We start from the raw sequence: 17,513 nt of genomic DNA, 5'->3' as shown, positions 1-17,513 counted from the left end.
GCCCCTATTCATTTATTTGCTGCTAATGTAGAAGTGTGGAACCCACAATACTTGCCTAGCCAGCCATGCTGAAAAATAAATGTGGCTGGTCATTTCTGCTTTTGAGCGAGAACTTGAGCTTTGAATGCTCTCAGAAGTGATAGCTATGACTCTTGACCACTCTCTACTATAACAGAAAATTTCTTAACGTTTAGATATTTATGAAGTGTTAAAGGGCAACTGAAACAAATACCTTTTACAAATGGGCGTTGTTTGGTTTAAATGGTGTTCTTTGGGAACTATGAAGTGAGCCAAATCACGCAATATGAGTTAGCATGAATCCAATTCCTGCTAAAGATAAGGTGACACTGTTTCAGTATTTTTTTGTGCCCTAAGACCAAAGCATCTTACTTGCCTTGGTGGCATAGTAGCTCTGGTGTTGTGCTGCGAAGCCCGAGGTTGCGGGACCATATACCAGCCACGGCAGCTGTATTTTGATGGTTGTGAAATGTAAAAACACCCATGTACTGTGCTTTCAGTGCACGTGGAAAAACCCTAGGGTGTCAAAATGAATCTGGAGTCCCCCACTACAGCCTGGCTCATAATCATACCGTGGTTTTGGCACGCAAAACCCGAGAATTTAGTTTTTTAGAGCACCTTGCATCTTCTGACTTTTCTGCCAATACAGTGCATAAGTTGGTATAACTTTTTAAGCTTCGAAATTGCAGACTTGCCCAAGTATAGTGTTTATTCTGAGATATTCTGTTTTCTGTACAAAAATTTTGCATTAACTTATTTCGATAAGATATATGAAATTGGTCTTAATTATCAAAAGTGTAACTCTGATGCATATGAAACTTGCATGCAGTTATAAATGAGAAACGTTTCAGTATGGATGCACGTCTGGTCCTGTCCATCTGGCACCTGCCTTCAGCCTAAGCTTGTAATTTCTGGAATAACTGGTCTACAGTGTAGAGTGCAATTTGCATTAGAACAGCTGCACTTAGTTGCCACTTTTGGACCTATTGTTTTGTGCTAGATAAAATTAAGCCATGTTCATTAATAAGTCACTCACATACTTCTGATTCAGTGTCAGGTATTCTTTGATGTTGACTTTGGCTAGAACTGGCTTGGCTTTGGCTAGTGCCATTTTGGCCACGCCTTTTCCAATGGCACCATCACACAGTGGTGGGAAACTGCTCTGCCAAAATAAATTTGTAATCGTTCACAACTTGAGAGTGCTTCAATGCTAATGTGAACATTAGCAGAGTTTTTTTACATGATTACTAGATCTTTTGATGGAGTCACTAGCAGCATGCTCTAGTTCAAATGATTCAATCTAGTACCAACATTCCAGCTCCAACATAACAAGCTTCATTTTCTGATTTTCTCGATGGGCTACCTTTTCTTGAACTCGTCTTGTGACACTAGTTTCTGTGAATTAGCTTGTACCCAAAATATTTCACTCATTTAGTGACTTGCTTTTTTTTTATTCTCACATTCCAGTGGCCAGGAAGTCACCCTGCAAGATTTCGGATGCAAGGCTTTGATCAAAGGCTTGGATGATTATGGCTACTTATTGGCGGAGTGCTCGGGCAAGCTATACAAATTGCAGCCTGATGGAAACAGCTTCGACCTTATGAACAATCTTATTGTTACAAAAGTGTAGCCTTTATCCATGTTATAACATTCCTTACATAGTTGAACCTCAGTGCAATGAAGTTGCATCTTCACCACAGAACTTGTTAAATTGTGAACTGATGCTTTTTCATGCAATAATGTTTCCGCAACTGTACTCTGTACTGATGACTCATCTGTGGTGGATGAGTGTACTTAAATAAGAGTTCAACAGAAATTTAAGCAATACTGACACAGCTGAAGTGCTCAAACAGTTTGGTTATTTAATCGTGGGAGCTATAGCTGCTGAAGCAAGGCTTAGAAAACTGAAGCTGACACAGCGAGACGGGCTTGTGGCTCCCAAAACTTATAGTGTAGCACAATAGAGAGATTTAGCCAAGCATTTACAGTCTGCTCTACTCAGACCGATGTATCCTTAAAAATGTGTACATAGCCACTCAGTGGGAACACTAGTGCATGTGCGCTCAATGCGCATGTCGGCAGCGGAGGGCACAACACTGCCCTTGCTTCACTGCCGAGCTGATTGAACAGAGCGTGATGGTGCATCCACTTGGTTTTAGTTGTTTTGCACTCAAACTGGCTGTGCCACTTGCATCTCTGGAAAACTCACTTATCAAAAAATGTGCAATGAACGCAAATCTCTGCAGTACCTGAGCACATGAAGCACGAGTGGAGCAGGCTGTAGGTGATGCTCTGCTAAAACTGTCTAATGTCTTAAAGGGGTATGGAAGGGAACGTTTCAATTAAGCTACAAAAGAAAACACTTCAGGAATTACGAATAGGCTAGTCTCACCATGAGCTGAGGCCTCTTGGCCAAAAAGCATACAAAGGCAAAAGATTGGTGGCACTGCTGTTGCACCACCTCCTTCTGTGTTCATAGATCTTTGCTGTTTTCTAGCTGGGGCTTGTTAATCATTCATTAGCAAAATATGATTAGATTGCATTTTCAAATGAGCAAGGACTCAACCTGCTACTTTTGTTAACTTTCCTATGCACCCACCATATTAGCTCTGTGGCTATGGCGTTCTGCAGCTGAGCACGAGGTCGTGGGTTCGATTCCTGGCCATAGTAGCCACATTTTGATGGCAGCGAAACGTGAATACATTCGCGTGCGTAGTCAAATAAATCCGGAGCCCTCCACTTCGCTACAAAGTTGCTTTGGGACTTTAAACCCCATGAATCAAATCAATCAACTTTACCTTCAATAACCAACCTTCAATTTTTCTACTAATAAGCCATCTTTATCTGCCAAATAGATGCAGAAATAGATGCAGTCTTTTCAATGTCCCTTTAAAGAACTGTGAGGTGTTCTTGATGAAGTTAGCAAAGAATGTTTCATGCAATATCATTGACACTAATTCCTGGAAAGGAGTGGATTGATTGCTGGACACTCTTTTGAATAGATTGCGTGCATGTTACATATCAGCTTATCACTCATGGACATGTAATTAGCTTTTTGCTTATCAGCTAGCCCAAGGGTGTGGAATTGAGTCCTGGTCGCACATTGAAAAACCCCAGGTGGTCAAAATTAATCCGGAATACCCCGTGCCTATTAATTATATCATAGTTTTGGCACATAAAATTCTGGAATTTGTTTATATTAATATAAGCTGTTGGCATGTTATGCAAAGGTCGTTCTACAATGTGTATAAATGTTGGGTGTCAGACATTTTGAGTTAACAAGCTTATGTGTACAGTATTTAGTCATCATCACGAGGCCAAATGTTATTTATTAGTGCCTTGTGAGGAGTCTGGAAGTGCAAAAGAAAAACTGCACATTCTGCCCACTGGGTGGTTCCAACGACATTCTAAAGTCATAAATAGCAGAATAGCTGCTGCAGAAGCACTTTCTCACTGGTTGAAAGATACTCACCAGGAACTGGCAGCGCAGGTGAGATAGCTTGTGCAACCAGGAGTGCATGCTCCCCTGACAACAGAAAGTCAAAGGAGCCCAGCAGGGCATGTTGCTCTGATGTACACTCGTATCTCCTGTGAAAGCTAGGCACTTGCCATGGCAGGGAGAAGTGTTAAGGAAAGGGCATAAGGGAGGAGCAAGGAGCATTTTTAAAATATGTGAAATGCTTGTAGCTTGGCAGTTCCTGTAAATTTTTGGAAAGTTATCCCCAGAAAATATTTTTTTATATAGTTTCAAATTTGTCTTTTGGTAATGTCCAGATAGTACACAAGTGACAGTGCTGCAAAGAACTGAGGTTCTGGCCAGGGTGGCACAAAAGCGAGAACTTGAAAACTGAAGAATTGATGCAGACTCTTTGCCCATGATAGGTACACATTATGTGAAACATTTTTACTGTAATAAACAGCAAATGAATTGGTCATAGGAACGTGTAAGGTAAACATAACTGCTGATGTAGTATTTGGTGTGCGTCTTCTAAAGGGTAGCCACATTTGTAATTATTTTTTTAAACATCATGCATGCATATAGCCCAAGAATGTATTCTGTGGAAGTGCAATACAGATTTTCACTGTATTTGATGCTGTGAACAGTGATATAAGGGTATCAACTACAATGAAATACATTTTTCACTGTCATTCACTCTTGGCACGTAACAGTTGATGGAATCACTGGCTGACTATTGTCTTTGTGCATTTTATAAGTAAATTTGATCTCGGGAACCCAGCAGAATGGTGCGCTAACGACCTAGATGACATGGTATAGTTTTTTCGTCTCTATGTACCTCCCCCAGTGCAAAGTACCAACTGAACTTGCGCCTGGTTAACCTCCTTGCTTTTCCTCCTTTTCTCGCTTTGTGTCTACAAGATATGCACTAAATTAAAATTTGCAATAATGTTGGAGCCTGAAATGCTGTTTGCTTAGCTTCAGTTTTTTAATGCTCTCTTATGGCTTTTCTTTTTTTCCTCATTGCAAGTATGCTGGATGCTACAGGGGTGGACAGGACTGTAATACCCGGCCACTCTTGTGTAGACGCTTTACCTTTTTTAAATATTTATTTTTATGTGCTTTTGAGCATGGTCTATTCTTCCAGAAAGTGAAGTAAGTGGATGATACTAAATGATGGAATATGCCTAAGATTGAAGTACAGAAAAAGGCAGACAAGGGTGCTTTAAAGGGACTTTCCAGTACTTTTTCAAGACAGTACTGACTATGGCTCAGATAAAATTGAAATGTTGCTTGAAGCAAATGCAAGAACAATGGCAGATATTGGCTCATGTGATCAGCGGTTATTCAAACAAGAAATTGCAAAATGCAAACCAACAAGAAGTTGCTTTTAGCCTTTAATCGCCATTTTCACTCGCCTACTATCGCAGCCTATATGAAGCGCCTATCACATATATGCATGGAGGGAAGTTCACATGCCATCATTTCCTGTTCTTTGTATGTTTCTACAGGCATTGAAGATGGCACTGTTGCCACATGCTCACAACAACCATGTTGAGTAAGCTAAAAGAATGTTTAAACAACAGAAGTGAGCACTGTGAGCATGTGAGCATGTGAGCATGTGAGCACAGAAGTGAGCATGTCAGTTATTTATGGGAGCCAATTTTCTTTCCTGTCTGTCCTCACACACCTGCTCATCTCTCCTGGCCATTCTAGCCATAGAGTTTCCTACATAAGGGACTAAAGAGAACTCTGGCACTACGATCATTCAGCCACTATAGCAGCAATGGGTAATTAATATACATGGATTTGTGCAATCTTTGTGCTTGTGACATTTCTTTTTGTGTTTTATTTTTATGAATTTCCAAGCAATCATAGTTTTATAAATTTGGCTAGGCAGTAAGTCTTAGTTTAGTGCACATGCATAACTATTGCATATAGTTGCCTTTATAACACAATATAGTGTTGAAAATGAACAGTTTGCAAGTCTCAAAGCCATCTGAAGCCAGAAGGATGAAATTTAAGCAAATCCATTTGCCGCTCATCATTTCCAGGCTGGTTGAACCGGCATGCTTGCGACTCCCATAGACACTAGTGCCAAGGTTCCTTCTAGTAATTTTTGTAGGAAACTGATTCTAGCCACTCAGTCCTCACGCCACCTGTGTGCTCTCCCTTCAATGGATAATTCCATTCATTTGGAGGTGGTCACTCCCAGTAATGCAGCAAATATGTAATGACAAAGCCCACTGTGGATCAACCAGAGTGTGGTTTGCAACAATTGTAATGCTAAGGTTGAGAGAGCATTCCACAGCCTGCTTTTTCCCTTCAGTTGTTGCGGGGCACATTGAACCCAATGAGAGGTTGTGTGTAGGCTTGATCACGGCTATGAAGTTGTGCTGCATGGTTGTAGCTAGACACAAGGGGACATGATCACACACAGAGCATCCTGTGTGTGTGTGATGCTGCTTCTTCGTTTGTGCCTTACATTTATGCAGTGCAACTTCACAGCCATGATACTAAACCTGTTACCCAAACCACCTTCACATTCCAATGGGCAACTGCTCTGTTTGTGCAACACTGTTTCATCTAGTCTTCCTGCCACCGAAGATCCTGTGGCTCTGTGCACAGATTTTGTTTCGTTTTTTTCCTGCAGACTATAACGGGTGCATTTTTCATGGCTGCATTTGTGCACATGCAGGTGCACTTGTCCAGTTATGAGTGTAAATGTGGCTGCATTTAATAACTAACCACCTGTGCTTTTAGCACTGCACTGCACACGTTCTTGCTAGTGCATCTTTTCTGAGGACAAAACTTTTGGTGTCTGTGCAGCTACCATGCTTGCCATAAAAAAAAAAGCCATCTTAATAGAAACAGCTGAATGCAGCCTTGGATTTTTTGCTACCCATAACAGTGGTTCAGTGGCTATGGCATTCTGCTGCTCAGCAGCAGAGTGGCCTCCTATAGACACCTTGCCTTGCTTTAGTATGTTGAATCCCAAGATTCAATCATTTCCTACTAAGCCCATGTAGGCTGAAGGCTGGCAGGTTACATAGATGCATTTTTGCTGATTACTTATGTGTGGTGAGGAAACCTTGTATTTCTTTTGCTTCCTTGTGCAAGCTGCGAATATGAATGTGCAATGCACACAGTCCTTGTTAAGTCAAAAGAGCAGTGCAGGTTTGCTTTGCCAAACTAAGAAAAATGTGTGTTTGTTAGTTTGTTAGACCACAATTTCATTGCATTGAGGTTCATTATGTTGAGATTTGACTGTGTCATGCCTTTTATTTTTCTTGCCACCAAAGACGCATTATTATTTATGCTTATCTTTCTTTCTCCTTTTTTTTTCTTTTGCTAAACACAAGAGAGTGATTGAAGAGATTGCATTCTGTAATTTGTATGCACAAAGAACATGTTTTAAGAAGCATGTTCAAAATTCATAGTCATGAGTCTTTCACAAATAATTGTTTGTTGTTGGCATAAATTGTGGCTTGTAGTGCATTTATGTGTACAGTATAAGTTAGGAAAAATGCCGATGTTTAGGCTACTTTTGTTATGTGGTATTTTTTATTTCCCTGCTGCATTAGTACACAAAACGTTTATTTTCATAAGCTTCCTCTAAATGGGTGCAGAAGCTTTCTTTCCCACCATTTTACTGGTTTGATCTTCATGACCTCTGGTGGAGGTGCTACTGTGTTGTGGAACTTTATGTTGGTCTACTACACCTGGGATGCCTTTATTTTCTACAGGAATTCAGCATTTCTCTTCTTTGTCCAGTCAAACATCTTTATTTCAAAGCACAGATTTAATACTCTACAATGTAGCTCAGCCCGTGTTAGCTGATGCTGGCAGCTGGGTTACAGTTTTAAAATCTTTTGGCTTTAACCTATTGGGGCCTGCTTTGCGACATCTATATGTTTGTAGTTTTTACCCTGCCAATATTTGTTACCCATTGTGATATTTGTTTTAAATAAACAGTATTTTGAAAGAATGTGTAGGTTCATTGTGTGACGCTGTACCCTTAAACTCCAGCAGAACCGATCTTACGATAAACTCACGATATTGCGAAAAAAACTCCAACAGAAGCGATCTCGCGATAAATATAGATTTTAATGCAATTGGTATTGAAGCAATGTAGTGACACCGTATTCTTAACGCCGAAACGTGCATGCAGCTGGTCTCCTCTCATTTCCCACTGAGCCATCTAGTGGTGCCACTACAAAGTCTGTGTGTGACTTACGTTCGGTCCGCTGAGCACCAGATAAATTTTTAAGCATGGTTGTTTTTTTTTGTTTTTTGTCACTGACAAGTGACAAACTTTGTAACAAGTGATTCTCTCGCAGCAGCTGGAAAGTCAACCTCAACTGTCCTGACATACTCTCGGCCCACGCACAACGCCTCAGTGTTGCATTTCACTGCTTTTAAGTGTTTATTTGATTTGGGTGATGGTCACCTAGCATCTTGGCGTCAGCCACTACTTGAGCTCAAGCTCCTTGAACGAAGCGATGGCACGCTTCCTTTCCCGTTCATTCCTCAATGCGTAGGTCCTTTATGTTCTCGTCCTTCCTCCGCGCGTTCGCCCCACGGACCATTTGAAGCATCCTCTTGGTCAGTTGTACAGTCGATTTTTCGAACTCCCTAGGGGCCGCGAAAAACGTCTGAAAAAATCGGGCAGTTCGAAAAAAAGAATGCTTTCAGAGCGTCGAAGCCATGGAATCACAATGACCACAAAGGCGGAGTCGGTGCCATTGCTGACATCGGCAATTCTTTCAATGAAAAACACGGCACCGGACGGCAAGAAGTTTGCTATTAAGCAAACGTCGAAGCAGCTAGGCCTAGCGTTGCGGCGGTGGTGGCTACGGCTGCCATCGGATCTGCGTGCGAGAGCGCCGGTTCGAGGCGGCGAGGCAATCAAAACGGCAGCGGTGGTGACTTTGATTAATGTCGTTTCGGACCTTCGGTCACGGCAAATAGTCCGGAAAATCGGACGGCGAAGGGTTCTTGTGCCCAAAATTTCAGATACGTTTTCAGAGACGTTCTAAGATACCGCGAAGCCGTCCGAATTATCGGGCATTCGGAAAGTCGGCCGTTGACTGTACACTGGCAACTCCTCCAGCCGATGACACGGCATCAAAGACAATTCGTTGCGATTCCTCTCTCTTACTCGAGCCAGCATTACAGCGACTTTCGTTCCCTTTCAATAAAATTACAGCCAATTTTCCTTGATAGAAGCACAAATTCCCTTAGTTTTCCCTGAGAATTTCCAGACTACTCAAAATCCCTGAGAATTCCCTGTTTTCCCGGTTGGTAGACACCCTGTTAACAAAAATTAACCAACTTTTAGAGTGTTGGTGTAGATTGAAAACCTTCGAGAAATTGTGAGCCTATAAAGAAATATCCAAAGGTTTTCTTTCAACGATGAGAGCTGCTGTTCATTTTTTTGTGGCTCCACAGAAAGCACTCGAGATCTAAAGTAAGTTATACCTTGACATAACGAAGTAGGTAAAATTGGCAGTTCCTTATATCTAAATTTCGTTATATTGAAATTTAACCTTTTCACACATTACAGTTGCAGACAGCTTAAAGGGCTGTGAAAATTCCTTAATTACTGCGCATCCAGAAAAAGACATTTGGATAATTTTAAAAAAATGTAATTTTGTTGAATTTGAGAGTCAGCGGCCAAAGATGCGGTTTTATGCCATGATTACAGAATGGGTGCCAAGAGAAGGGAAGCGCAGTCAAGGACGGCAGAAGACTAGGTAGGGTGATGAAATTGGGAAATTCGCAGGCGTTAGGGCACATTCACACCGGCGACTTGAGGAGGTCGCGCGACCATTTGCGACTCGCAATCAAAAAGCGACCGAAGGCGACTGATGCTCACACCGGCAAGCCCAGCTGAGCGCGACCCGCAAGTCGCAATCCCGGAGATTATCGTTCTCAGCGAGAACTCTCGGAATCTACGCGGAATTTGAACGCGACGCCGGAGGAGGCCGGATGTAGACACATGAAAGATCACTTCCGGTGCGCCGCTGATTGGTTTATCAGTTTTGCGACCACGGTCGCGCGACTGAAAAATCGCGCAGAGAGCGACTGGCCCAAAATGGTCGCTTTTCAAGAAAGGCGACCGTTTGCGACCATTTGCGACTGGTCGCTTTGCGACCAACTTGGTCGCGCGACCACTGTCAGTCGCCGGTGTGAATGTGCCCTTAGTTGGAATTGGTTGGTGCAGGACAGGGGTAATTGGAGATTGCAGGGAGAGGCCTTCGCCCTGCAGTGGACGTAAAGTAGGCTGATGATGATGATGAAGATATCTCCACATTGGCAGTACGATGTGAAGCCTGAAAAGCATTGATGTCCACTCCACCGCTGCAGCTGATACTGTCGCCTACAGTAGAATGAAGCTATACCAACGGACCGCTCTCCACACCAGGCCGACGAATGCAGTATCAAAACCCGTTGGACGCCGCAAAGAAAGGTTCACTTTAACATCTTGTGCAAGCAAGGTGATGGGCGACAATCTGTTGTTTGTGGCCGCCACATTTGTTCTTGTAAATTTACGACATGGTGCATGTGTGTCGTCCGAGAAATCGAGCAATATGCGGTACGGCGTCCAAAATTTCGGTAGCCATTATGCATTGTTTTAGTATTAGTTCCATGATTAAAGAAGTCGGTTTCATCTGAAAGGTGAAGCAATGATAGCAATAGCAAAGTAGTGAACTACAACGAAGTTTTTTTGCTTACTAATTAAATAACAGGCATAGAATCTTGCAAGCACAGGCAAACATGAACAGACCTTTCTTGATGACTGTGAACACTCGCTACCACAATGCTGGCGCGATGAAGAGCACAGGCAGAGGGAAGCGAACTCTTCGTCTGCTTCATGCTTCAATACGTCTTCGAAGCTTGAGATTCCACACTATGTGCGCAGGAAGACAGCGCACATTAAGCCACCAGCCATCTCGGCTCGCCCAGTCTTTGTCCCTTCCCGCGCAGATTACTTCCAACGCTCAGCCACAGTGACAGCCATGTACAGCCATAGCCGCACACTTGATCATGTTACTGCGGGCTCCCCCCCTCACACACCCCTCTCCCTCGCGCACAATTCAGTTACAGAACTTGACATTGTTCACCTGGAAAGAACAGTGCTGCTGTCTGTTCTGTTCTGTCCTTATGCTCTACCCGACTGCATTTCTTTGAGCTAAAAACTGGATCACGAGCTTGGACTGCAACTTGTGCTGCTCTCTCAAAACTGTGCAGTGTAATTGTTAAGCAGTTCTCTTGCTAATGAATGGAAAGAAAATTATCCATGAATGCAGCAGCTTATTTTTCAGCTAGCCAATGTCAGGTCCTTTAAGACAAAAGTAGACAGGTAGGTGTCCCCACTACATGTGGCCAAGGTTCTGGAGCAAAACCTTACCATTTTGCTTTCTTGCCAGAAACTCTGGGCAACAGCGGAAAGATAAGAAAGTGCACTGTTTCAAATTTGTTTCACTCATGTCCATTTATTCACAAAAATAAAACTGCAACAAGCAGCGACACAGTCCAATGAACCTACCAAATCACTTAATTGCAAGTTCCTCCAACTCGTCTTCAAGTTCTTCAAGATCTTCCAAGTCATCATCTTCAAAGAGTTTCTCGTCAATTGGTACAGAAGTAGCCATAGAAGCTGAAATGACAACAAACGTATTCGTAAGTGCCAGCGAGGTTGTGCACAAACGTGTGAAGTGTCGCAGCATATGAAAGGATCAAAATGATAGAGGGAATGTTCCTGAAATTGACCTCCGGAGCACTAGATGTTACAACACACCCTATAAGATGTACCCAACATAATTGGAGGTAAGCTTTTAAACAACAGTCTCAACAGCTGAATGGGTGAAACAATGCTATTCACTGTCACGTTGTGCAAGTTATCTTTTAGAGCGTAGCTCTTAGGAGCTTGTTCCTGCACTGAGCCTTAGCATGCCTCAGCGTCCCTCGGCGTAACCAAGCGAACGAGCACAGCGAAAGATGAAAGAGTGAACGTGGAGCCAAGCGGGGGATGTGCAAAGAGGGCTCAAGGAGGAAAGCGGAGGAGGGCGCAGCAGAACCATGAGGGGGAGGGTATGGCGAAACCGTGAGAAGCGTAGTGCCGCACAAGACGGGCTCTGTGGTAACGATGGTTATGAGATGGCGCCAGAGTAGCGCACATTGTCTGTTCACTGATGACGCCACTCATACCATATATGGAAACAAAGCATTGCATGAACGGAGATCTGTCGGTGGTGGCTGCTGTGATTCGCACACATGCGTCGTCCACATGCTGCCTCTCGCGATTTGCGGATTAGCGAGACAGTCGCGCCACACTTAGCTCCGTTTGCAATGTGCGACATGAGACAGATTGTCCACACGATCCAATATATTGCGAAATGAAAACACGTATAGAGTTACGCTAAAATTTCGCATTAGGGAGTATCATAATCATCGTTCAATAATGTTGTGCCCTGCTCAATTTAATTAGCGAAAATATCACTTGAAGGCTAGCTTGCACGCAGCAATGCTTCAATACTACTGCAAACAATCAAATCAGAGCTTTTAGAATGCAACTCTTAGGCGTCCATTCCTGCATTGAGCGTCGGCGTGCCTCGGCGGTGTAACCGTGCGAACGAGCACAGCGAAAGATGAAAGAGCGAATGCGGAGTGTGGCGAGGGATGAAATACAGCGAGAGCGCAAGGAGGAAAGTGGAGGAAGCCACCTTGACGCACCACCAGATGGCACTCGCATCTGCGGTAGCGGCCGTGTGCGGGAAAGAAAAAAGAACCAGAAAGCTCACCTTCGCGCACAGCGTTTGCCGCAAGCTTTCCCGTTAAAGATTATGGTTGCATAAGCTGCAGTTGCCACGAAGCGTCAACAGTGTGGCCGGTCTATAAATAGCGCCACATGCCATGGCTCTGCCAGTCAGTGCGGTGATCGGTGCGATGCCAGAATATATCGCGAAATGAAAACACTTATACAGCTGTGCTAAAATTTTGCATCATGGAGTATTGCAATCATCGGTGATTTTTTGCCAACATGTAGCCCCATTGAAGCCAAAGGCCAACTCTCCTGATTTGTCCAGGACACTCCCAAATTCTGACCAATCCTTCCGATTCTATACACAGCCATAAATCTCCCGAAAAACAGCCCCTACTTCTGCGAAAAAAATAAAATACAAGTACAAATAAACACACAATGCAGCACAGACACATCATGATTGCCATTATGCACTGGGTAGCTAGCTGAAGTTGCATTTAAATCTAAGCCATTTGTGTGTAAGTAGTGTAGGCCTAACTCGGTTCGCTTCAGATCAAGAGATGCATTGAGCAGTGCGTGTGAGGCAAAGGTCTAATATAGTGCAGTCTACTTATAACGATACCACATATAACAATATATCAGCTATAACAACGTGCTGATTTACGAGTATCTACTTATGCATTAGGGCTATGAGAAAAAAAACATATATAACATTATGCTATGACTGCATGTCGGATAACACAATAAAAATTTTGCCTTTTGGCTTTTCGAAGTTCCCCTTATATGAACTATGCCAAGACGGGGCAAAAAATTTGCCTACGTGAGTTTGTATCTGCTGCCATTACCGCACAGCACAATTGCGATAGCCACAGAGAGCATTGCAAGTTGGTGCAGCGTGCCACAAGATGGTGCCACCTGCTTCGCACCTGTATCGCCCCTGATCATAAATTACATTACGACGCATGCGACTGCACAGATTTTATTTTTCCCCGCTTTAGTCGCAATAGGTGAAACTGGCTATATGCGTCCACAGAAGAGAAAGAGAGAAAGAAAATAGAAAAGTGAAAAGCGAAACAGCATAATGTCGGCCGCCCTTTCTACAATCTCTCTCTCTCTCTCAGAGAGCGTGGGAATGCTCTGCGGAAGCAGCCCCAAAGCAGCGGACAGCCTAGTTTGCAGAAGATGGTGCTGACAAAGCACAAAGTTGTGTCCCTTGGGACAAAGCTGCAAACTTTGAAAGACTAAAAAGAGTATGAGCCCATGTAGTCAGTGATATTGACAACTCTAAAACTGGGAGTGCTGCGATCATGAACCAGTGGCCATGCCGATCAACGCAAATGGCGAAGCCCCCCATAATAGTGAAACCAACACAGTGGAAGCTACTGACATTACCGAGCTCTGGGAGCACATTGTTACTGACGATGAGACAGTTGGTGCTTCAATGGAGAAGTTTCTGAGCGCAGATAGTACTGCCTCATTCTGCGAAGAGATCTCTAATGAGGCAATCAGTGTCGTGGCAGATGGCGGCACTGTACGAACGAGGTGACTACAGCAGTGGCAGTGACAAGATTGACAATGGCCCATCTTTGACCCCAATGTAGAGTGCGCTGTTGTCGATCGAATCACTCATTGATTTTGTGCGCACTTAAGGATTGCCGCCAGTGCTCACGCAGCAGCTGGACATGATACACACTGTGGTTAAAAACTTGAAACTGCTGTGAAAGCAAGTGCAGATTTCTTACTATTTCAGCGCGCCAAACGTTTGAAACGGTGTCTAGAGGTATAAACAAACATTTTATTTTGACAGCATACTCTCTACGTCTATTCCTTAGTGCAAGTGGCAAATTTGGGTTCAAAGCTACAAAGGTATGTTCTGCAGCTTTTCTTTACAGCAGTCCAGATATAGTGATGATCTCTTATAACAATAAAATTTTATTTTCCATTGCTTAGTGGCTGGTTTCCTAAGTTAGTTTTGCTGCTGCACAGAAATGTTGTTTGGTGAAGCATACTAACAGTGAAACAGGGCTACTGTCATGGGACATTATATATACATTATACTGTCATGGGAATCATACACGCACGCACGTTCTGTCTCCAGTCACAGTATGAGTGCTGAGACGTCTAAGAAATGTATGGTGGTGATTACTGGCAGCCATTTAGAGCCATTTCTGACAATGCTGTGGGCCAGAAAAAAAAGCGCTAATTTCTGGGCCCCTCGGTGAATCTCTTTAATTTTGAGGTCCCCAGATTGGCAGGTATGCAGAGGGGTGGTATGCTATGCCAACTAGCAAAGAACTGTGAAGTTTAGCTGAGTATTTCTTGAAAGCTTGGCTGAAGCTAGACGAAGTCCTCAATGTGACGAGAACAGAATGTGTTCAAGCTTTCTTGCAAGCTGCATGTTAAAGCTACACCAAAATGAATGGGATTATTCATTTATAAAATGCACACAGTGACATATGGACCAAGCTTTCTTAGTAAAAAATTCACCACCACCGCCGCCGCCGCCACCACCACCACCACCATTCTCCTGGCTACGCCCACTGCAGGGCAAAGGCCTCTCCCATACTTCTCCAACTACCCCAGTCATGTGCTAATTGTGGCCATGTTGTCCCTGCAAACTTCCTAATCTCATCCGCCCACCTAACTTTCTGCTGCCCCCTGCAACGCTTCCCTTCTCTTGGAATCCAGTCCGTAACCCTTAATGACCATCGGTTATCTTCCCTCCTCATTACATGCCCTGCCCACGCCCACTTCTTGTTCTTGATTTCAACTAAGATGTCATTAACTCGTATTTGCTCCCTCACCCAGTCTGCTCTCTTATTATCCCCCCCCCACTTAACGTTACACTCATCATCCCTCTTTCCACAGCTCGTTGCGTCGTCCTCAATTTAAGTAGAACCCTTTTCGTAAGCCTCCAGGTTTCTGCCCCGTAGGTGAGTACTGGTAAGACACAGCTGTTATACACTTTTCTCTTGAGGGATAATGGCAACTTGCTATTCATGATCTGAGAATGCCTGCCAAACGCACCCCAGCCCATTCTTATTCTTCTGATTATTTCAGTCTCATGATCCGGATCCGCAGTCACTACCTGTCCCAAGTAGATGTATTCCCTTACCACTTCCAGTGCCTCGCTACCTATTGTAAACTGCTGTTCTCTTCCGAGACTGTTAAACATTACTTTAGTTTTCTGCAGATTAATTTTTAGACCCACCCTTCGGCTTTGCCTCTCCAGGTCAGTGAGCATGCATTGCAGTTCGTGCCCTGAGTTACTAAGCAAGGCAATATCATCAGCCTATCGCAAGTTACTAAGGTATTCTCCATTAACTCTCATCCCCAATTCTTCCCAATCAAGGTCTCTGAATACCTGCTGTAAACACGCTGTGAATAGCATTGGAGAGATCGTATCTCCCTTCCTGACGCCTTTCTTTATTGGGATTTTGTTGCTTTTTTTATGGAGGACTACGGTGGCTGTGGAGCCGCTATAGATATCTTTCAGTATTTTTACATACGGCTTGTCTACTCCCTGATTCCGTGATGCCTGCATGACTGCTGAGATTTCGACTGAATCAAACGCTTTCTCGTAATCAATGAAAGCTATATATAAAGATTGGTTATAGTCCGCACATTTCTCTATCACCTTATTGATGGTGTGGATATGGTCTATTGTTGAGTAGCCTTTACGAAATCCTGCCTGGTCCTTTGGTTGACAGAAGTCTAAGGTGTTCCTGATTCTATTTGCGATTACCTTAGTAAACACTTTGTAGGCAACGGACAGTAAGCTGATCGGTCTATAATTTTTCAAGTCTTTGGCGTCCCCTTTCTTATGGATTACGATTATGTTGGCGTTCTTCCAAGATTCCGGTACGCTCGAGGTCATGAGGCATTGCGTATACAGGGTGGCCAGTTTTTCTAGAACAATCTGCCAACCATCCTTCAACAAATCTGCTGTTACCTGATCCTCCCCAGCTGCCTTTCTTAATCAGCTGTCTTCATCAGATCTTTCGTCTCCTGCGCTAGCTTACTGGTATCCTAGCTAACGAAGTTACCACCGACTTCTATTGCACACTCCTTAATGATGCCCATAAGACTGCCATTCATAGCTTCAACACTAAGGTCCTCTTCCTGAGTTAAAGCCGTATACCTGTTCTGTAGCTTGATCCGGAATTCCTCTATTTTCCCTCTTACTGCTAACTAATTGATTGGCTTCTTATGTACCAGTTTCTTCCGTTCCCTCCTCAAGTCTAGGCTAATTCGAGATCTTACCATCCTATGGTCACTGCAGCACACCTTGCCGAGCACGTCCACATCTTGTATGATGCCAGGGTTAGCGCAGAGTATGAAGTCTATTTCATTTCTAGTCTCGCCATTCGGGCTCCTCTAAGTCCACTTTCGGTTATCCCGCTTGCAGAAAAAGGTATTCCTTATCGGCAAATTATTCCGTTCTGCAAACTTTACTAATAACTCTATGCCTATAACCTACGCCATATTCCCCGACTGACTTGTCTTCAACCTGCTTCTTGCCTACCCTGGCATTGAAGTCGCCCATCAGTATAGTGTATTTCGTTTTGACTTTACCCATCGCCCATTCCCTGTCTTCATAAAAGCTTTCGACTTGCTGGTCATCCTGACTGGATGTAGGCGCATACACCTGTATGGCCTTCAATTTGTACCTCTTGTTAAGTTTTACATGACCTGCCACCCTCTCGTTAATGCTATAGAATTCCTGTATGTTACCAGCTATATCCTTATTAATCAGGAATCGGACTCCTAATTCTCGTCTGTCCGCTAAGCCCTGGTAGCACAGGACGTGCCCGCTTTTTAGCACTGTATATGCTTCATTTGTCCTCCTAACCTCACTGAGCACTATTATATCCCATTTAATGTCCGCTAATTTCTCCATTAGCACTGCTAGGCTCACCTCACTAGATAACGTTCTAGCGTTAAACGTTGCCAGGTTCAGATTCCAATGGCGGCCTGTCCGGATCCAGAGATTCTTAGCACCCTCTGCTGCGTCACAGGTCTGACCGCCGCTGTGGTCAGCTGCTTCACAGCTGCTGGGGACTGAGGGCCGGGGGTTTGATTGTTGTATTCATATAGGACGTAGAAAGTAGAAGGTAGAATATAGTAGAAAATTAACAGTGGTCGAACAGTTAACAGTGGTCTTTGTACAAAGACAAGTCCCCTTTCCGAAACACTGGTTCAAACTACAAGCTCATTTTTATTTCTAGTTGACAACCACGAGAAGCGATGACTATAGAAGTCTCACTAGAA

The 17,513-nt window shown here is 43.6% G+C and overlaps 2 protein-coding genes across 4 annotated transcripts in view; one reads left to right on the top strand and one right to left on the bottom strand.

Annotated features, from left to right (window-relative positions):
• The window catches only part of Hcs (holocarboxylase synthetase-like protein), a 39,564-nt gene extending 32,101 nt beyond the window's left edge, over positions 1 to 7,463 (top strand). For all 3 annotated transcript variants that reach the window (XM_055061786.2, XM_055061785.2, XM_050192195.3), the window contains exon 10: positions 1,486 to 7,463. In XM_055061786.2, coding sequence (XP_054917761.1) covers positions 1,486 to 1,648 — 163 coding nt within the window. In that variant the 3' untranslated portion in view covers positions 1,649 to 7,463. The remainder of the gene's footprint in view (positions 1 to 1,485) is intronic.
• Positions 7,464 to 10,954: 3,491 nt separating this feature from the next.
• The window catches only part of LOC126544726 (zinc finger CCCH domain-containing protein 15), a 33,652-nt gene continuing 27,093 nt past the window's right edge, over positions 10,955 to 17,513 (bottom strand). Inside the window, exon 10 of the mRNA XM_050192185.3 lies at positions 10,955 to 11,138. Coding sequence (XP_050048142.1) covers positions 11,032 to 11,138 — 107 coding nt within the window. The 3' untranslated portion in view covers positions 10,955 to 11,031. The remainder of the gene's footprint in view (positions 11,139 to 17,513) is intronic.

The sequence above is a fragment of the Dermacentor andersoni genome, chromosome 1 (genome assembly GCF_023375885.2).
Source record: "Dermacentor andersoni chromosome 1, qqDerAnde1_hic_scaffold, whole genome shotgun sequence".
Taxonomy (NCBI): domain Eukaryota; kingdom Metazoa; phylum Arthropoda; class Arachnida; order Ixodida; family Ixodidae; genus Dermacentor; species Dermacentor andersoni.
This window is presented reverse-complemented; position numbering and strand designations above follow the sequence as displayed.